General features: G+C 40.7%; 1 protein-coding gene across 10 annotated transcripts in view; it reads left to right on the forward strand.

Annotated features, from left to right (window-relative positions):
* Positions 1–18451, forward strand: part of pdzd2 (PDZ domain containing 2) — an 88523-nt gene that overhangs the window by 4588 nt on the left and 65484 nt on the right. For all 10 annotated transcript variants that reach the window (XM_035945724.2, XM_055011293.1, XM_035945725.2 and 7 more), the window contains exons 2-3: positions 13431–13658; positions 14945–15423. In XM_035945724.2, the coding sequence (XP_035801617.2) occupies positions 13539–13658; positions 14945–15423 (599 nt within the window). In that variant the 5' untranslated portion in view covers positions 13431–13538. The remainder of the gene's footprint in view (positions 1–13430; positions 13659–14944; positions 15424–18451) is intronic.

Genomic DNA, 18451 nt, shown 5'->3' on the forward strand with positions numbered 1-18451 from the left:
TGGAGAATTGGATCAACAGCTCCCATGGCAGGCCGTGTGTCCTCAGCTGTTGCAGGAAATACATCCATTGCTGAGCCTTTGTTAGGATGGAGTGAATGTTAGTCTCCCACTTCAGGTCCTGAGAGATTGTAGTTCCCAGGAGCTTGAAGGCTCCACAGGGCTGTTGCTGATAGTGAGGGGGAGCAGAGACGAGGGCTGTACCCTGAAGTCCACTATCGCTCAACCTCCTGCTTATATGCAGACTTGTCACCATCATGGATCAGGCCAACTGTTGTGTTTTCTGCAAACTTCAGGAGTTTAGCTGCTGGGTGCTTGGAGATGCCGTCGTTAGTATAGAGGGAGAAGAGAAGTGGAGACAGGACACAAGCCTGGATGGCACCAGTAATGATAGTCCAGGTTGTTGAGGTGACATCCCCCAGCCTCACCTGCTGCCTCCTTTCTGTCAGGAAGCTGGTGATCCATTGACAGATGGATGGAGACACATTGAGGTGGGAGAGTTTGGTGGAGAGGATATCAGGGATGATGGTGTTGAATGCCGAGATAAAATCCAAAAACAGGATCTTTGCATAACTCCTAGGGCCATCTAGATGTTGCAGGATGTTGTGCAGTTCAGACATTCACTTCACCTGCCAGCAGTTTTGATGTTGTGGCTGATCCATACAGTCTAGGGTAATCACCTAGACAGATTGACCACTGAATATTTGCTCTACTGCACACATTTACTTCATCAATTTAGTTTACAAAGTTAGCCCAGTTTATTGGATAGTGACACAGAGCAGCTCCCAGAATTGAAGTGTGATGGAAAATGGTTCCAAATCTGTTTTGAAAGTCAGTGTCACCAGCTGTGTGACCAGGACGTTAGTGTCAGTTCCTCATTTATTCTGTAACAATGTGACATTTCAAATGTACTGAAATGGGGCTTTTTCTCATCTTTGGCCATATGGCGCCCAGGGAAGCACAGTGTAGAGGGGGAGGGGGTGAGACATGTAGGTCAGCTTGAAACACAAAACAAAGACTGGGAAACTAATCCTTCTTGTCAAACTGTAAGATAGAGTAATTTGTTCACACAATTGTAGAACACTAAATGAGTCTGAATTTGTTTTCACAGTGTGCACACCTTGAAAAAAATTGTGAAGCTTTGCAGTCCATGAGTGGTTGTCTATACCAAGAGGTGCAGTATAGTGCAGCGTTGCACTTGGGTATTCCACAGATCTGAAATGTACTTTCTAACAGGTGCTATTTCTGCAAATCTTCTGGAAATCTCATATCAGACTGGGACTCAGTCCTACGTCAACTGTTTCTTAGGCTGTCAATGATATTATGGGTAGCATTGTGCTGCTCTGTTGATAAGTCTTTCCAGCTGGTTCAGAATTTACATGAATAACAAACTTCAAGGATTTGTGGCCCAAGGTTTCCCACTGACACTTCTCTAACAACAACTTTCAACAACTTGTATGTTCATAAATGTCACTTTCATTTCTGTGACATGTACTGCCTGTGTGACACTATAACATAGACAAATGTTGACACACCTGAGCATGTGGTTAATAATGTGGTTAAAATGAAAACCAGTTTGTCTCTAAATCTTAAATCTTGTAGCAGTGATGTTGAAGAATATCTGAGCCTCACAATAAATGATTTTTTCTGTATTATTTATTCTTTCTTTATTATGTATTAATTTATATCGCCTTGATGCCAGAGTTACAGACATGTGTCATTAACCTCCTTAGGCATTAAGATTCTGCATAGCACGTTTCCACAATACTCTGGGATTAGGCACACTGATAAGTTTCTCACAGTCCATCCCTATCGCTGAAACACTACAACCAGTTCAGTGTAAATGTTATATCTGATAGCTTTGGCTTTATTCATTAGTCTCTTCAAGCTAATTGTTTTTGTTTTATTTCAAGCTAACAATTTTGTGCATTCTTGTGTCGCTATTACATAAAACCTGTTTGCGTACTGCTGTAAGCAGTCATGCGAAATGAGCTTGCTCTCTGGGAGTTGCATAAGTAATGCATGCAATCAATCATTTTTTTTCCTTTTCACGTGGGTCCATGGGCTTGAGAGCATGAGGTCACTGTAATGTTTGGTAAGCAACCATCAGGTAAGATAGACAGGACAAATTCAGTTATTCTTGCTTATCAGCAGAAATGTTAGGTGTACATTAGTCAATACACTGTTGGAGCGCCAAATCCTTTATGGAGTATGTGGCTTGTAATGGAAGGGTAATCGAAGTTTGAAGGGAACTTTAGTGGTAGCAGTCAGGGGTGGGCCGTGCATTTCACACCTCGGCCTTCAATAGTGCCCCGTCTGAATCAATCCACCCCACAATAGCTCTTTTATGGCTATAAAAAACATCTTACTATGCAGAAATGCAGTATAAAGAGCCGTTGAATTGCAGACAGATAACTCGTGTAGCCACAATAAATGCCTTAACTGAAGAAACAAACCCAGGGTGCACAAGTCTCCTTCTAATGCAGCTACAGCTGCAACACACATAAAAAAAACATCAATAATAACCTCATAAAACTGCAATATTATTTAGGAAAATAGCATTTTACTCACCAAAAATTCTGATTATTTGTACACAAATCCATCCTCCGTCACCAACTCAAAATTTGATTAGTTGAAACAACAGTTTAATTGACACTTATTTTTTTCTGGAGGGCCCACAGAACTGATTTTGAAGGCCTCCAGACAGATTTCTTTGACTTTGACCCTGCCTGGCAACAAATTCATGGCTGAAATGTGATTGGTTAAATGCTTTAATATGAAAATACATGTCTGGAAGCAGCACAGCCGGGGGAAAAGCTATGAAAGGAAGTGGACAGACCATTTGGAATTATTTAACAAGTATTCATGGATGAAATATAATTAACATCAGTCTGTGGTTCAGATATTTTCTAGGCCAGCAAAGAAGGCCTTGCAGTGTGACTCTACTTATTAGCCTAATTTCCATTATTAGCTCAGTTTCTACTTTGCCCTCATATTTTCATTCAAATTCCTGTTGTCAGAACAAATTAAGTTGTCACAACTTCAGGTAACTAGACAGCCACAACAGACAGACTTTTTCATTGACAGATGGCTAAATCAGTCGATCCATTATCTACACACCACTTAATCCTCAGTTGTGTTGCATAGGGGCTGGAGTCTATCCAAGCTGACTTAGAGTGATAGCAGGGTTCACCCTGGACAGCTGCTACACATAGAGACAGATAACCAAACACCCTCACATTCACACGTACAGACAATTTAGAATCACCAATTAACCTCAGCAGTCTTCAGACTGTGGGAGGAAGCTGGAGAACCTTGTAGTCTATGTACACTGCATATATACCAAGGTTATACCATGTACTACATCTTACATTGTGACAAATACATAGTGTTCTATAATTTTGCTGCTGATTGCAAGTACATTAATAAATAGTTTCTTCTGATTCATTTGTCTGGGTCAGATCACATGAGGAGGGCAGTAAGGGCCACTGATCAAAATGTCTGCATGTCTCTCAGAGTACATTTGTTCACAAAAACTCTCAGCTTATAAAAAATTAAACTGCTTCACTATTATTGTTCTTTGCAGGGATTATATCACAAATTAAAGACAAATGAGCATTTTAACATGATTTCCAACAATTGATAACATTTGAAAAGAATAATACTATCAATGATCAGCAGAGACTTCTGAATCTCTATCAGTAGGTAGTTGTAGGTCTTTAATTCTGTTACAAGTGTTGAGCAGTGAGAGATTATCCGCAGAGGGGGAAGGGCTCCATTTAGAAGGATTTAGGTCATTACTGGAAATGTCATGTTAATACTGTTGTTATTTAACTGATGTATGTCAACAGCTGAACTGAATTCTGTTTGTGTTTCTCTCCTCTGTCTGAAGATTCAAATTTAAAGTACCATGAAATGGCCTAAATACTCACAATCATTTCAAGTGTGTCCTATCTTAATATAAGTCTAGATGTGAGTTAAGACACTTGCATTCATATTTAGGCAAAAACATGTCAATGTTGCCCAAGTCTCATCTGTATTGATTTTCCCAGGTCTCTTGTAAATTTAAATCTGCTGTTCTCCGCTCCACGAAATGCACCTTTTTACCTTTTTGGATAAATGCCAGACACACTTGGGCAATTTAGAAGTTTACTTAAAACACTAACAGTGTTTGTGGCTCCCGATAGTTATCTATCAGCTAACACAAACACATGGGTATTGAATTTTCATAGAACATAGACACCTGATTCGAAAGGTATATTTTACATAGGACAAACAATCACTGCACTTGTAAAGGGGCTTGAGGGAGTGACTTATGATTTTTTAAGTGATACTACCTAAAAATATAAGTAATCAGCTACTCATGCTAGAAATGGAAGTTCAAACTGTGAACTTTTTGGTTGCAAAAACAGACTATATATTGTAGGTAGGATGAGGCCACAGCACTGCTGTTGGAATTAGGGATCAGTAAAATAAAGTGTTTCTGGCACCTATTGCAAGACGTTTAGTGCAGGGTCGTCTGATGGGCAGCCTGGTAGCAATACATTAAAATTCATTTAAGGTGGCTGTCTTGTGTAAAGCTCTGAAATGTATTATTTGAAAAGATGCCAGTCCTGGTATATTATTTAAATAATCCAACCTGAGCAAGGCCCTACATTTACAATGCACTGCAATAATAAATGTTTAAGCAGTAAACAGACTAAAGGTCCATCACATTTCTTTTACAGAACAGTTCTGACTTGCTGAAAAGTTCAGCTGTTGTTGGGACAAATTCTAGCATTACTTTAGACAACTTGCACGAGCACATTTTATAAGTACTTTGTAATAAGTGAATGGCCTGGATTCATTTACTCAAGTACAAGAGTACAAGCAAAACTTGTTGATTATTTCATTTTCAAAAATCCATTTCACAGTGTCTAATATTGCTATTACGTATTTGTTGTATGCTGGAAAAACTATTTTGATGCAATAACAAGCTACATTTGAATCTCCTCCTTTTTATAGATCAAAATAATTTTGTACGTTTTAAAATGTGTTGTTTTTTGAAATTGTATTTTTAAATGTATAAAAAGCAGAGATATCAGTCTGTCTGCATTCCAATTAAAATGTGGAATTTCAGGCAGTAATTTAGCAAGGCTTGGACAAAAAAGGATAGGACAATGATGTATGCACTCAGTCAGGTCCTCCTGACTCTCAGGTCCTGAGATATTAGGGACGAGAGAAGTTGTAATTGATTAAAATCTTTGACAGAACTGTTTTTAATGTGTTTTCAACTCATCTGTTGGTTTGCGGTAGAAACTGTAAATTAAAATGATTATTTAAATTATTAAATTAGGTATGATGTGCATAACCACAGAGTGTTCTGTGGTTCTTTAGTTAACAGCTTTGGTGGCTCTGCAGTGAGTACTTGTGCTCCTTTTAACAACTGTAGCTGTAATTTACCTAGTACCTTACAGCTACAGTAAGGTACCAGTAATTTTACTGTTGTATATTAATATCAGTCTCCATCAGGGGGGTTACCCTTTAAGATTTGTGCAAACCTCAAACAGCTCCGATAACATAGTTGTCTGATATGGGATCTTTGTCTTTTGATATCACATTATGAATGCTTAGTCTCCCTAAGATCTTTTACTGTACCACTTTCATTTTTTTGCTGTAAACTTACACTACTTTTTCCAGGCCATGGTTCAACTTGGGCCAGAACAGGGCAGGCCCTGTTTGCCTTCAGCTGAGCATACAGGAATAGTAAGGACAGATGGTACCACAAAGCCCACAGTTTATTTGAAGCCCTAGCTCTGCATAGTCATTAAAGTGTGGTCTCAGAAGCATGCATGTTTGTCTATATCTGCCACAGATGTGGCTACACTCAGCTCTAAGTGTGTAGATGAAGGGTCAGCCCAGATTCCACAGGAGCACTTTATTGTGAACAGGGCCCCTGAAGGACTCTGCTGGTTTTGTATGTTTTAAACCTTTAAATGCTCTATCAACATACCTTGCATTACTGTCAATCATTTCAAAGTGTATTGTTTGAAGTTACAGAAGTTAAGCATAGGTTCGTAGATTTTTATCATTCAGGTTGTCATTCATTTCAATTTACTTCAGTAGGGCAAAGTTAAACTTCATGAGTTTTTGTGTATTCTAAGATGTTTTTGGCATTGCTGTGAAAATGATTAGATATATACTTTGTCTGTAACATAACAGTTGTGATTTTTAGGTTTGTTTGGACCCAGAAGCACAACACTAAGAGTGATTTTAGAAAAGGTGGATTTATTAAACAAACATTCTTTAAAGGTGAACTGAGATGGCTGTCTGGGGGTTCTGCTGCTCACACAGAGTACAAAATGCTCTGAGTGGGAGTCCATGATTTCAGAGCAGGCCTTGACAGTGCAGGTGGGTCCTGTTTTGCAAGTTGATGAAGTGAAACCAGAAAGAAAAGTAAAAGGTCCTTAGGATGTTTCTGCTGACACTAACAGTGTTGAGTTTCCTCAATAGATACTGCTGGCATTTTCTGAGGATCTCCTCAGTGTTTTAGGCAAATTTGAATGCATTATCAAAAATTGTGCCTGGATATTTGTATTCATTCACTATCTCTACCTTCCACCCATGGATTGTGCTGACAGCTGTGTAGTCAGCTCCCTCTGCTTGCTGGAGAAGGTCACCACCATCCCTTTGGTCTTTCAACGTTTAGCTCCAGGAAAGATTTATCACACCAGTCGACAAACTCATGGAGTGCTGAGCTGTCTTGGTGTGATGGGCCTGAGAGCAGAGACAAGAGAATGCTGGTACATCATCAATAATCCTGAGAGGAGGGATACGGACAGGGAGGGCCAGAGAACTCTCCATGACTGGTTTGACCTGAGAGACATGAAACGTAGGGTGAATCTTCATGGAGGAAGGCAACTTGAGGCGTACAGAACTAGGGTTAATCATGCGTTCATCTTCGAATGGCCCGACAAACTGTGGAGCCAACTTTCTTGATTCCACATGGAGGTGGAGATCCTTGGCCCGAAGCCACACCTTCTGGCCCGGTTAGTAGGAAGGGGCAGGTGTCCGATGGCAATTGGCTTGGGCTGACATCAGCTGGGATGCTAACAGGATGGGTCTTTGGGTCTTCTTCCAGGTCATTTTGCACCTTTTGTTCAGGGCCTGGATGGAAGGAATGGTGATTTCCTGTTCTTGGGAGGGGAACAAGCGTGGTTGGTAGCCAAGGGAGCACTGAAAGGGGGATAATCCAGAGGATGCATTAGTCAGAGAATTGTGAGCGTATTCTATCCAGGGTAGCTGTTCACTCCAGGAGGTGGGATTCTCAGAGACCACACAGTGGAGGAAGACTTCTAGGGACTGGTTAGTACGTTCAATTTGACCATAAGATTGTGGGTGAAAACCAGAAGTAAGATTGACTGTAGCTCCCAAGGTGGCACAGAAGGATTTCTAGACTTCAGAGGTGAAGTGAGGGCTGCGATCTGACATGATGTCTGCAGGAGTTCTGTGGAGCCTGAAGACTTGCTGGATCATGACTTCCGCTGTCTCTTTGGCCGAAGGTAACTTGGACAGGGCAACAATGAGACCAATTCATCCTTCAGAGCCTCTTGGAGTCCTTTGTAGAAAACGCCTCGGAGAGCCACATCATTTCACCCTGTCTCTGCTGTCACCATGAGGAACTCCACAGAGTATTTAGCCACGCTGCGGGACCCTTGGTGTAAGGTCAGTAGCTGCGTTGTGGCAACTCTGCCTCGCACTGGGTGGTTGAAAATCTTCATCTCAGCGATAAAGGCAATATAGGAGTTGCAAACCTCACTTTGGCATTCCCAAACAGCAGTACTCCATTCTCTAGCTGAGCCAGACAACAGACTGATTAAATAGGCTATACGGGCTATATCCGTAGCATAAAAATGAGATTGTAAATCGAACACTAGAGAAAGCTGGGTCAGTAAAGATTGACAAGAGCTGAAGTCCCTGCTGTAACGCTCAGGGACTGGTACATGAGGTTCATCACTTGGAATCGTAGCAATGGTACTAGTGCTAACTGCGATACCGGTTCCTACCGAATGTGCTAGCATAGCAGAAACAGGAGCCGAAGGCTGAAATGCGAGTTGAGTGATCTTCTCTGTGAGTTGGGAGAGTTGGTTAAACAATGCACTATTGCTGCTAATGAGGCTACAGAACAGCTCCTCATGCTGCCCAAGTACTGTTCCCTGATTATATAAAGCCTAAAGAATGGTAATGCTAGCTGCCATAGCCTCGGTGCCGGTCTCATTACCTGCTGAGCTCATCTTGGTTGGACTGTGCTGTTACGAATCCCTATGAGGCTCAAGTACAGGGTAATAGACACGACACGAGGATAAAAGATAACAGGCTTTTATTTTACAAATTGAGAATCAAACAGCAAGCGAACTACAATTCACGAAGAATGATTACAAACGGAAGTGATGAAATGTCACAACTACAACTCGCAGAAGGCGCAAGAGGAACGGGAGCCCTCTAGAGGGCTAGTGGACTACTTACACTAGATACAAAATAGAGCAAACTCAAAAACACAGACCCACGATAGGTAATACCTTGGTAGGAATGGACGCTACACTAAGTAGATGAACAATACAAGAAAAGTAATGATACAAATACGAAACGCTAAAGCAACTGCCAGTCTGGCTCAGAAGCTAATGGGAAGGATATGGAGAGGAGGATAAGGGAGTCTGAAGCAGTGGGGGTTGCAGGTGTGTGGTGTTGGTGTGTGGCAGAGGTTGGCGGTGGTGTGTGGCATTGGTGGAGATGGCGGTGCAGCGGTCAGAACCAGGTTGGTGTGGGGAAAGGTCCAGAGACGGTGGAGGGATGAATGGGGATTCCAGAAACTCCACAGTGGTGACAGACGGCAGAGGCTTGGAGCAGGTGGATTCAGGGAAAGGCACGAGTAGGCAGGAGTCCAGACTGGAAAGGAGCACAAACGGGAATTAAATGGAGAACAAAGGCAAGGTGAGCTAGACTGAACAAAGACTCAGGACTGACTGTTGGTTGGTGAGTGGAGTCTGCTTATATGGCTGAAGAAGTGGTTGATTGGATCACTCTCACCTGCCAGTGACGTGCAGTCAGGTAGGCACTGCCTACCCAAGGCTGAAAGAAATAAATCATTCCATTTTCCATCCATCCATTATCTATACACTGCTTAATCCTCATCAGGGTCACGGGGGAGCTGGAGCCTATCCCAGCTGACTTGGGCAAAGGCAGGGGACCCCCTGGATGGGTCGCCAGTCTGTCGCAGGGCTACATATACAGAGAAACACACTCCCATTCACACCTATGGGCAATTTAGAATAATCAATTAACCTCGGCATGTGGACATGTGGGAGGAAGCTGGAGTACCTGGAGAAAACCCACACATGCACAGGGAGAACATGCAAACTCCATGCAGAAAGGTCCCGGGAAAGCCGGGACATGAACCAGGGATCTTTTGCTGCAAGGCGAAAGTGCTAACCACTACACCACTGTGCAGCCCTCATTCCATTTTAATAATTATTTTTAATATAATTTTTCTTTTATCATTTTTTTTCATAGAATTTTTTTATAGTTTCCAATAGCCTGTAGTACCTATCGGTTTGAAAGTGACAGCATTTAGTACTTTTCATAGCCCAATAAAAATGATTCAACACCGCCTCCTCTTGGCCAGGCGAGAAGCTGCACAAGTAACTCATCCTTTTGCTGCATTACGGCGAAGGCCACACCCTCTCCTGAAAGGCAGATCGCCACGCTGCCTTTTTACGTTACTGTGCTATGCCAATGCTCTATGTATGTTCACAGAGAATTAGCGAATTGATACTTCGTGCTCAAGCTAGCTGGCAGGCTCACAAAATTGTTTGCACTTTTCAAAGTCAATGGTACAAAAGGAAGGATTGGCTCTGTGGATGTGCTACACTGAACCAGCTGTTCTGCTTTCCATGTTTGCTGTTTGGCAGCACCACTGACAAGGTCTGGACTAACAGGCATGGCAACAGCAAATTTTGATTTCAGCTGAAAATGTTCGGTATACAATCTTCAGGGGGGGTCCAGGGGGGCTGCTCCCCCCTGAAGCCGAGAGGTTTTCAGTAAAATAGAGGTGATTTAGAATGAAAAACATGCATAGAATTACAGAAGACTAGATTGTAATGAATAAGTTAATTTAATGAAAAGTTAACTTACTTTTTCTTCAGTGTTGTCTTACTGCATTTAGTCCTACAATTTTTACAGTTCTATAGGTCTTTTAACAATATTTACACTGGAGTTCTACACTGGTCACAAAGTCATTTCTAATGTCACAGTTTCCTCTATGGAGTCAGCTGTGTCAGTTCTTTTTACATTTCCAGAACATTCTTTAAACGCTATCAGGGATTCATTTTGCCCTCTACCATCACTTTTCTCTCAAGCCAGTTCCATCGGAACTTGTTTTTGACACTTTTATCTATTTCTAGCACCGATGACTCTTGATCTTTCGATAAAAACCTCATGATTCCACCGAAAACGATCCCAATAGCTCAAAATTCCAACACGAACATGCCGCCATGATTTGTAACAAAAGAATGCATCGAGCAATTTGATTGGTCCAATCGTTGGCAGCTAACCAATTTCGACCAATCGCAAGGCCTTTTGCAATGCAGCAGGAGCTAGACTGGTTCTCTTCGTCTGTTACGCTGCGGGAGAAACGCCGAGCGCTTCTCAAAAACCGGGAGCAAGAGTAACAAAAACATACCTCACCCCCCCTAAAATTTTCTCAACGGATTTGGATGATTCACAGAAATGATCAATTTGAAAATTAAAACGGCGGATTTCCGCGGAACGGCGGAAGATTGCCATGCCTGGACTAATGCTGGATATTGTGATTTGAACAACTTGCCCTGTGCCATAGCCAATCGGTGGTCCACATTCAGACCCAGATTGCTCTGAAAACATTTGGCCACAGCAGAATCAACCTAGCTTTGGATGAGCAAAGGCGACTGAGCATTAGCATGCACAATGAGAAAGTTAAGAAGAACAGAGAAATCCTTAAGAGTCTCATAGATGTGTTTCCTCGGTGTTTTCCATGAACAGCCAAAACAAGGCTTGACTTAACCACTGTATAGAGCAGGGGTGTCCAAACTTTTTGCAAAGGAGGGCCAGATTTGGTGAGGTGAAAACGTGTCAGATGTGGGGAGCACAATGGAACAACTTATCAGAGCTGCAGGATGGATAGTGATGTGAGGTTGCTTTTACTCATAACCTGTCTTTTTGGTTCAAATTAATTTTGTGGCATTTGTCCTTTTGCTGCTCTTCTTTTAAGCTGGTGTGAAAGCTAACAACAGAACTGCAATGAAAACTGTGGTTTATAATTATGCAAGGTAGTATACTGTCTAATGGACATCAGCATGTGTATCAGTCCCATTCTGGGAAGGCATCATAATGTAGGTGTATCCTGTTGAAAATAATGTAGGTGTGGATACAGGAGACTGGAATAATTTAGACTTGTTTGGAAAAGCGCATTAAAGTGAAGTATTTATAGAATACAGACTTGTGCATACATGCAGAGAGACTTTTTTGTCGAGAAACTTGAAACCTGCAGACTTATTTCTGTGCCAGGTCAATGCTAGTATTAATTTAAAGCCCATCACAGCATTTGCACGACTAGAATCACCTTCAACCGTTTCCTTCTTACACTGTTGATAGGAGAGGTCACAGCAGAAGCACTCTATTAGGAACAGTATACAAATCCTTGGTCAACCCTCCATTTGCTGTCAGTTCATGGTGTCATTCGACAAGATGTTGCAAGCATTCCTTTGAGATTGTGTTCCGTCTTGACATGATTAGAGCAACCAAAGATGTTCTACCAGAGTCACATCTGGTTTGAGAGAGCACAGAAGTCTGAACTCACTGTCATGTTCATGAAACCTATTTGAAATTGCTGTTTGAAATGCTGCATTACCCTGTTGAATTGTGTCATCAGAAGACTGTAACTTGTGGCTATAAAGGGATGGACATGGTGGGCAGCAATACTCAGAGAGTAACACAAACCATAACTGATTGTTATTATGGCCCCAAGTGTCAAAGAAAAAAAAACACATTACACCACCAGTAAGAGCCTGGGCTGGTGACACAATATGACTTTATGGATTCATATAGTTGGTGCCAGATTCTGGGGCATGCCTCAGCAGAAGTTGAAACTCATCAGAAATTGCAATGCTGCCACATGATTAGCTGGTTATGTAATTGCATGAATAAGCAGACGTACAGGTGTAGTGAAGTGCTCTGTGTGTATATCTGTGCACACCTCCTTGAGTACAAAGTTACTGCTATGGGATCTGGAGGAACTGCACTCCTCATTAAGGAATGTAAGGATGGCCAAGGATTTGACTGTGGTTGCTCAACTTGAGAGGAGCTTACAGGGCTCCAGTAGATCTGAGCTAATCACCCTCCAGCCCTTCAGGTGGTTAGAGTGAACCTACTTAGACTCCAGGCCATTCACCATAAACATCCTCACCAGCCAGTTCTGTTTTGAAGGACAATAGCAAGCACATGCTAACAGTGGCATTATAAAACTCAAAATTGGGGAGGTGGCATACCTCCACAATGTTTCATTTCACTCAAAAAAAAAACTTTTGTCGATGCTTTTACTTTGCAGTATACAGTATGAGCACATTGATGATATGTGGGATAAACACAGTTGAAACATGTAAACGATTAACATTTTGAGCTAGTTAATTAGTTCAATCAAGAGAGGCAAGAGCGATCAATTAGATAAGTCTTAGACAAGTTTTTCTTTTTGAGAACAATGAGTGCTGTATGCTGTACAGGTTAAGGGCTTCAATTTAGTAACATTAGATTTAACTTTTGCTATTGTAATTGAAATCTCAAAATTGTTCCCACTCAATCTTAAGTTCTGATATTTTGGGTTCACTGTCATTTAGGTTGAAATTTTACCCAAAAAATAATTATAATGTACAGTATCAACAATAATAAGATGAGAGACAAAGCAGCCAAAAGGGAGACATCTAAATTGGAATCAAATAGACGCAAAGTGTCATCTTATATTTAGTTTCTCATCTGCATATTTGTGATACATTTTATATCTGATTTTTGTAACTTTATGCATTTGCCAAAGTTTCAATTGCCAAAATGACAAATAAAGAGATTTCACTGGTATATCTTATGTGACAGGCTTTGAATGCAGATTATTTCTTAAAATTGAAGCTCAATTAATTAATAAAAAGAGGAGGGCTGGGCGAAATAACGATAATAATTCATCTTTTTTGTTGGTATATGCCTTTTCATTGTCAGTTACAATGTGACATCTTACTGTGTTCTGTTTTGATGATGGTCTGATGCGAAAAACACTACAGCAGACACATCCTGCCAGTAATCTGATGTTTTCACCCTGGTTCACTGGAAAATCTCTCAGGAGTTTGTACAGTTTCTCAAAAGTGGTCTTCTTTCAGGGATGGATTTGTGGAAGTCAATCCCTTCCAGTTCTTGTGCCTATACTAAGTGTTGGAAGCTTCTGCGTGGCTGCTGGTGAGGGATGCCCAAAGGCCCAAGATGCCAGGATGCCTATCACTCAGGACAACGCCTTCAGCATCCTCTCACTGCTGGAGGACTGGCATGGGGCTCAGAACAAAGGATCACAGCAGGATGACAACCTGAATAAGGACAGTTCTAGTTTTAAGGTACTTCATTCACTTCACTACCTTCCCACCACATCCTCCAAATTTTCCCAATTTTAGATTCTTTCGATTCTTTTCACAGTATGACAAGATATTTTTCATGTTGGTCTGATGTTGCCATTATTACTTGATAAATGGAAATTATTTTAGTTATACATTAAACTGTTCTTGTTAAAACAGTCTGTAGTTTTGTTAAAAATGAAAGTCAAATATGTTTTGCACCTCTTTCTCACCACCAATAGGCAGTGTCTTGCCCTTTGTCTAGACACGCTCAGGCTATACACATAAATTTGTATGTATGTACAAAGCTGATTAACCTAAACTATTCAGGACCAAATACCTTGCATCAACCATCATTGTGACTGTTCACTTTCCACACTGATACTTGTTAACATTTTTAATCAGAATAAAACATAGTTAACTAGTAACCATTCTAAAAGTTACTTGTGCATGTAAATGTCAGTACAGGTGTCTCTCTGTGGCAACCCTGTGACAGACGTATGTAGCCTACTTTAATTAACTCACTAGTTTCAGAAGTGATAGTATTATCTGAGCCCCCAAACATCCTAGTGGGTTTGAAGAGCATGCTGTCTTTAAAAATGACACCAGTACTCAGAACTAGAGACAGCATAGACGGAAAGGATCACCTGAGTTACGGCATTCTTTGAATTATGATATTTCTCATGTAAAATTTTGCCAAAAATTCAGCAACTTTTTAGCTGAACTGCAGGCTGTACTTCACAGTCGAAGTGTGCAAAGAAATATCTATGGGTCACAATTTTTTCACTAGTGGGCACTTGGAAAAGTGTTGGTCATGCTAATTCCAGTTTTTTTTAATTTATGGGATTATAAATTTGTTATACTGCACACAAGACATGTTTTGATTAGCTCCACTTCTAGGGATGGTTGTACAATTACCATAGATGTGCAAAACTTATTATTACAGTGAAAAATGTGCCTTCTGTGAATAAAAATGTGAGAGGAGCAATGAACACCAAGGAACTGCTTGAAGTTCAGAGACATAATACATGATTTTTTATTTAATTAAAGAACCTTTTTCTACCACTGTCAATACCAACACTGTCAGTTAGAGAAATGGTGAAGTAAGGCCACATGAAAGCCATGCCTAAGATGTCTAAATCATCAAACCAGCCCCAGAGCATAACTTTAGAACTGTAAATAGGAGTCCTCATTAGTCATGATATATGACTATGGAAAGCTATCCTGTGCACAAAAGCAAATGTTATCATCGAGCTTCATCTGATAATTTACTCTTCTTGTTCCTCCAGCATGTGGATCAGGACTCCTACCAGAATGAGGAAGGGGGCAGTGTTTGCAGTAGCAGCAGTATTAGCAGTGTTCACATTGAGGACATGTCCCTGTGTTTTGCTGCCATTCAGAAGTTGGTGGAGTACATCAAGTTTAACTTCATGGAAGGTGACACAGCGCCATCAGGCAGTCCATCCTTCTGCAGGGAGGGATTAGACGTTGAAGTTCATGCTGTTTCCCTTAGTAAAGATGAAGGGGATACTGCAGAGTTTGGCCTCAGCTTTGGGAACATCCCTATTTTTGGGGATCCTGACAGAAGAAAAAAGGGAGGCCCAAGGAGAAGAAGGGACATGGGCCCCATCATGGATGTGGGCTGCATCTGGGTGACAGAGGTGAGGAAGAGGAGCCCAGCAGCTCGTTGTGGGGGGATCAAACTCAGAGATGAACTGCTGTCAGTGAACGGGCAGCTGATGGTGGGAGTAGACGTCAGTGGAGCCAGGTAAGATGATTTTAATAAAAACTGAAACTTGAACCAACCATGTGAAAGGAAACAGTGATTGCAATAGTGACTTTGCATACTGTAAGCACAATGCAAGAAGATGAGATGGCGAAACAAACTGATTTATTACATTAAATACCTTAATTCACTGCACTTTTTTATATCAAAGCAACAAGCCTCTAAATCCAACATTGCCATAGAGGTGAAATGCTCAGTGATTTGCAACGTTGGCTTTTTAACAAGCACAGACTCTTCTTTTCTAATTTAACGTGCTACTTTGCAATAGCTTTGGACAACATTTTTAGATGACAGTGGTATACTAATATGTAATCTGAGGTAAACCAGACAATCCTTATATTTAAGAAGGCAGAAGCAGGAAATGGCTGACACTTCTGCTAAAAAAAAACGTTTAGCATAATTGTTGCAATAATTTTTAAAAAACTTGTTACCCTTTTAATTCCACTTGAGCTTGCTGGCCTGTAAAATCCTAAACCAGGTCTAACAAACCTCAGGTCTGTTTTTGACTGGGTCTCTTCCTTTGGAAAATATACACTGGCTCTGATAGGTTTAACACAGGTCTGTTTTGTATCATGCTAGTAAAGAGATTTATTGACTACAATGGTCTAGCTGGAAGAGACATTTGACAAATCTGCCAGCCCCTCACATCAAAGTAGGCAGGGTAGTACAGTGGTCTCATGCATGATAATGATCTCTGTGAATTCTTGTTAAAACTAATTTCTTGTATTCCAGCATACTTGTAAAGGCACAGCAACTGACAAGAGACCTTAAAAAGTATGGGTCTATGTGACAAGCAGCTCTGTGGACCTGGTCCAAGCTGGATTTGGTTTGATGTGTGGTTCTGCACTGTTGCAACATTTAAAGTTACCGATAAACCTAACTTCCTAAAGTGTTCTTAAAATACAGTATAATATATATATATATATATCTATATATATATATATATATATATATATATATATATATATATATATATCGCTCATTCTTGAGAGTTGGGACAAAACATGTCCTACGTAGAAAAGTCAAATTTACATCAAAAATCAAGAAATTTATCATGATTGTTATACTTACAAAGTTACATCTAAAGGAACGGTGTATACCTTTATTATTTTTTAGCAATCATTTTAATCTTTTTTGGGAAATTTTCTTTAAATGCATGGTCTATCTTTAGAAGGTCCATGTTATTTATTTGTCCTCAGCAAGGGTTCACAATAGTGATCTGCCCAAAAAAACATTTAAACACTCTAAAATTATGAATACATATATATCAAATTAAACAGAAGGGTTATAAATATGTAAAACAATGCATGAATATAATGTCAAACAGGATTTTCCATAAAAAGCTGTCGATCAAAGTTGTGTGCTCAGTTTCAGTCAATTTTGTCAGATTTTTTCATAAACCTCATTAAATCAGGCAATACTGTGGTCAGCACATCCCCGAAGACCTCTTTTCGTCTTCCTGGCTGTGCTGAGAGCAACATTACCACACATATTCTGGTAAGTTTTAAAGTTTTTGATATTTTCGACAAGCAATGTCAATATTCCTAAGGTCACAGTTGGACCCTGTCAACTCCGTCTTTCTGTTATTTTAAGTTTTTTTAAACCATAGTGGGTTGAATTTAAGTGTTTTAGTGAGGTTACTGAGACAGCTAGCAACTGAGGAAAAACCAGCTAGCTGTAGTGTACATGTTTTGGAGGGAAAATACTTGCCCTTATGTCAACTCCGTCAGACATCAACTCCGTCAGATTCCTTGTCTTACAGAGTTGATGTGTAAGCTGATGGAGTTGACAAATCCACCTGTGACCTCTTATTGTGCTAATATAATATTATTTGTTAACTTATTAAAGGATTAAAATTTTATTGCAGGTTTTTTTTTAGACATATAAGTACATACAGTCATGGAAAAAATATTAAACCACCCTTGCTTTCTTCAATTTCTTGTTCGTTTCAATGCCTGGCACCACTAAAGGTATATTATCTGAAGAATACAATGAACACGACTAAAAATGCAGCTGATTCCATAATACCTTATGTCCTATTTGACATGCTTAAGCTTAATTGTATTCCCAGGATATATAAGAGGCCTTTTCATGTCATAAGCAGCACTGCACATGTAAAGGCCTAGAGTGGTTTCCTGCTTACATTCAAGCCGTAACACAACTCAGAAGTTGTCAGCTCTCACATAATGCCTAAAACTAAAGAGTTATGTGAAGCCACAAAGGCAGCCATCTTGGCACTGCTGGAAGTTGGCATGAGTGAGAGACAGGTAGCGAATAAACTGAAGATCTCCAAGACAGCTATTCATTACACCAAGAAAAAACAAGTCCAACATGGTTCTACCAAACTGCTAGCTGGTCTTGGCAGGAAACATCTTTCTACCCTCCAGATGACCGTCACTCATCCATTCCTGTGTCAGGAATTGTCCTCAGACATCCAGTGACCTTAAAAATGAGTGGGCACCATCGAGAAATGTCATTTGCCGGGCAAGGACAGTTGGAAACGGACTTGTTGAAGCTGGTCTGAAGTCACATGGGGCAGGAAGAAGCCCTTCATCAAGGAAAGGCAGAGGAAAGCCTGGTTACTCTTTGCTGGGATCACAAGGATTGGACTGTTGATGATTGGGCTAAGGTTCTCTTCAGGGATGAATCCAGTTTTCAGTTGATGCCCACTCCAGCCAACTTACTGGTTAGGAGGAAGCCTGGAGAAGCTACAAACCAGACTGTCTGCCCCTACAGTAAAATATGGGGGTGGATCAGTGACCAACTGGGGTAGTTTCAGTCTGGGTGGAACAGGGCCAATGAACCAGGTCATGTTTGGGGCTACCCTTGAAAACAGTGTTCTTCCGTCAGCTGGAAAACTCTTTCCTGCCTCCAATGACTGGATTTTCCAACAAAAGCCTGGATGGAGAAGCAGAACATTGGAACATGCCTTGGCCTGCTCAATCACCAGACCTAAATCCAACTAAAAAACTGTGGAAAATCATCAAACGCAAAATGGAGAACCACAAGC

This window comes from Amphiprion ocellaris, chromosome 6, assembly GCF_022539595.1.
Source record: "Amphiprion ocellaris isolate individual 3 ecotype Okinawa chromosome 6, ASM2253959v1, whole genome shotgun sequence".
Taxonomy (NCBI): domain Eukaryota; kingdom Metazoa; phylum Chordata; class Actinopteri; family Pomacentridae; genus Amphiprion; species Amphiprion ocellaris.